Source organism: Hydra vulgaris, chromosome 13 (assembly GCF_038396675.1).
Source record: "Hydra vulgaris chromosome 13, alternate assembly HydraT2T_AEP".
NCBI lineage: Eukaryota > Metazoa > Cnidaria > Hydrozoa > Anthoathecata > Hydridae > Hydra > Hydra vulgaris.
Genome location: NC_088932.1, coordinates 34,064,931 through 34,067,270, shown reverse-complemented (window position 1 = coordinate 34,067,270; position 2,340 = coordinate 34,064,931). Strand labels below are relative to the sequence as shown.

General features: G+C 29.9%; 1 protein-coding gene across 1 annotated transcript; it reads right to left on the bottom strand.

The window, feature by feature from the left end:
- Positions 1 to 1,542: 1,542 nt before the first annotated feature.
- LOC136089823 (histone-lysine N-methyltransferase SETMAR-like) lies at positions 1,543 to 2,100 on the bottom strand. Its single transcript, XM_065815912.1, has one exon. The coding sequence runs from the start codon at positions 2,098 to 2,100 to the stop codon at positions 1,543 to 1,545; it is 558 nt and encodes a 185-aa protein (XP_065671984.1).
- Between the last annotated feature and the right edge of the window lie 240 nt (positions 2,101 to 2,340).

The following is a 2,340-nucleotide window of genomic DNA, read 5'->3' as shown; positions in this document are numbered from 1 at the left end:
TGATATCAAAAGAAGATGTTCAACAAGCAATGATACCCATGCAGAGTGCATGATGGCAAAACATTAATTGAACTAAACAAAGGAAAAACTATTAAAACTGATCGACTGGCTGTACTTGTAAACATTGAAGGTGAGATACACCTGCTTGGAGTACCTCCTTTAGCGTCATCCTCTGGTGAAGATCAGTGCAATGGTGTAATGGACCTTCTTAAGGAGTACAGCCTTAAATATACATATATATATATATATATATATATATATATATATATATATATATATATATATATATATATGTATATATATATATATATATATACACACACACATATATATATATATGTATACATATATATATATATATATATATATATATATATATATATATATATATATATATATATATATATATATATATATATATATAAATATATATACATATGTATATATATATATATATATATATATTTATATATATATATATATATATATATGTGTATATATATATATGTGTATATATGTATATATATGTATATACATATACATATATATATTGTTTGAGGTTATTTCGTTTCATTTGTTGAAGTTTTTTGTGTTTTTTATTTTTATTTTTTTATTTGATTTTTATATTAATCTCAGTTTATTTTCTTGTCCTTGATCATTTTTAAGCTTATTTTGTTTACAAGGTCGCTTTTCTCATTTTACCCGGGTTATATGAGAGTGAGCGTTTTACTTAATATAATATTATTTAGTAACCAATGTATGATATATTTACTTGTTAATATATTGTTGTTGTTCATGTTGGCTATTTGTAATTAAATTAGTTTTTAATGTCTGACTAAAAAAAACAAATTTGAGCATAATATAATAGGTTTAATTATAGTTAGTACTGCTTATTTTAAGTTAAATAATTGAAATAATTTGTTTTAACTTTCTAAATAAAACGTATAATTTATTATGTATAATTTAGTAGCATAATATGTGTTTAAATATATCAGGCAACCAAAAAGGTTCGTGCGGTTTTGCAGATCCATAAATAAATACACATAAAAATAGTTTTAATAAAGTTTATTCTGAAAAATAGTCTCCTTCACCAAGAATAACTTTCTCCCATCGTGAAACAAACTGGTTTTCATTCCATTTTTATAAAAGTCTTGAGTAGCTAAAAAATTGAATTAACTCATTTTCGAGATCTTCTCTATTTCAAAACTGTTGATTCTTTATATGATTATCCAGGGCCAAAAACAGGTGGTAGTCGCTTGGCGCAAGGTCTGGTGAATACAGTGAATACGATGGGTGAGGTAGAATCTCCCATTGTAAACGCGATAGAGTTTCCCGCGTGATTTTTTCGGTGTGCAGTCTGGCGTTGTCCTGGTGGAATACAGCACCTTTTCTGTTTGCTAAAGCTGCTTGCTTTTGGTGAAGAGCAACCAAAACTCTGTCCAATTGGGTTGAGTATATCTCAGCAGTAATGGTTTGTCCACTTGATAGCAACTCATAGTGAATGATACCTGCCTTAGTCCACCATACACACAGTAAAACCTTTTATTGGTGAATGCTTGGTTTAAGAGTCATCGTTACTAGATTGATACTGGCTAGCCAATGATATGTTCGTTTTTTGTTGCAGTGCATAATCCATTTTTCGTCGCACGTCAACATCCGGTCAAAAAATGGCATTAAATTGTGGCGAGAAAGCAATGAAGAACAAATGGTTAAGCGCTGTAGCTTGTTTGTTTCACTCAACTCATAAGGTACCCATTTGCTCAACTTCAAACGTTTTCCAAGTTGGTGCAAATGTAAACAAATAGTTTCATTACTCACATTAAATCTTAAGGCAAGGTCCTGACATGTTTGACTGGAGTCCTGCTCGATTGCCAGCTTGATATCCTCGTTGTTTACGATGGATGGTCTTCCAGATCTTGGTTCATCTTCAAGGTTTTCATTTCCAGAGGAAAATTTTTTAAACCACTTTTGACCCGTCCGTTCTGCTATGGTACCTTCCCCAAAAGCAGCGCATATCTTACGACAAGCTTCTGCAGCTTTGGTTCCAAGTTTGAACTCATAAAGTAAACAGGCGCGAATTATCGCATCTAACACAGCCATACTCTACTTAAGACTTTTAAATTTAAAACGTACTAATAAAACTTATGAAACACACTGATTGATTCTCCTTAAAACAAGGTTTAATTTATATGCAAAATCATCCCCCTACCACAACCAGTTTTCTTAATACATTTCTTAGAAATAGACAATTAGGATAAACCGCACAAACTTTTTTGGTTGCCTGATATATACGTAATAAATATGTATATAATTTATATACATATTGTATTATAAACATGA

What these genes read in the sequence shown, in the direction of transcription:
- LOC136089823 (XM_065815912.1), bottom strand. Translation starts at nt 2,100, where the DNA reads ATGGCTGTGTTAGATGCGATAATTCGCGCCTGTTTACTTTATGAGTTC.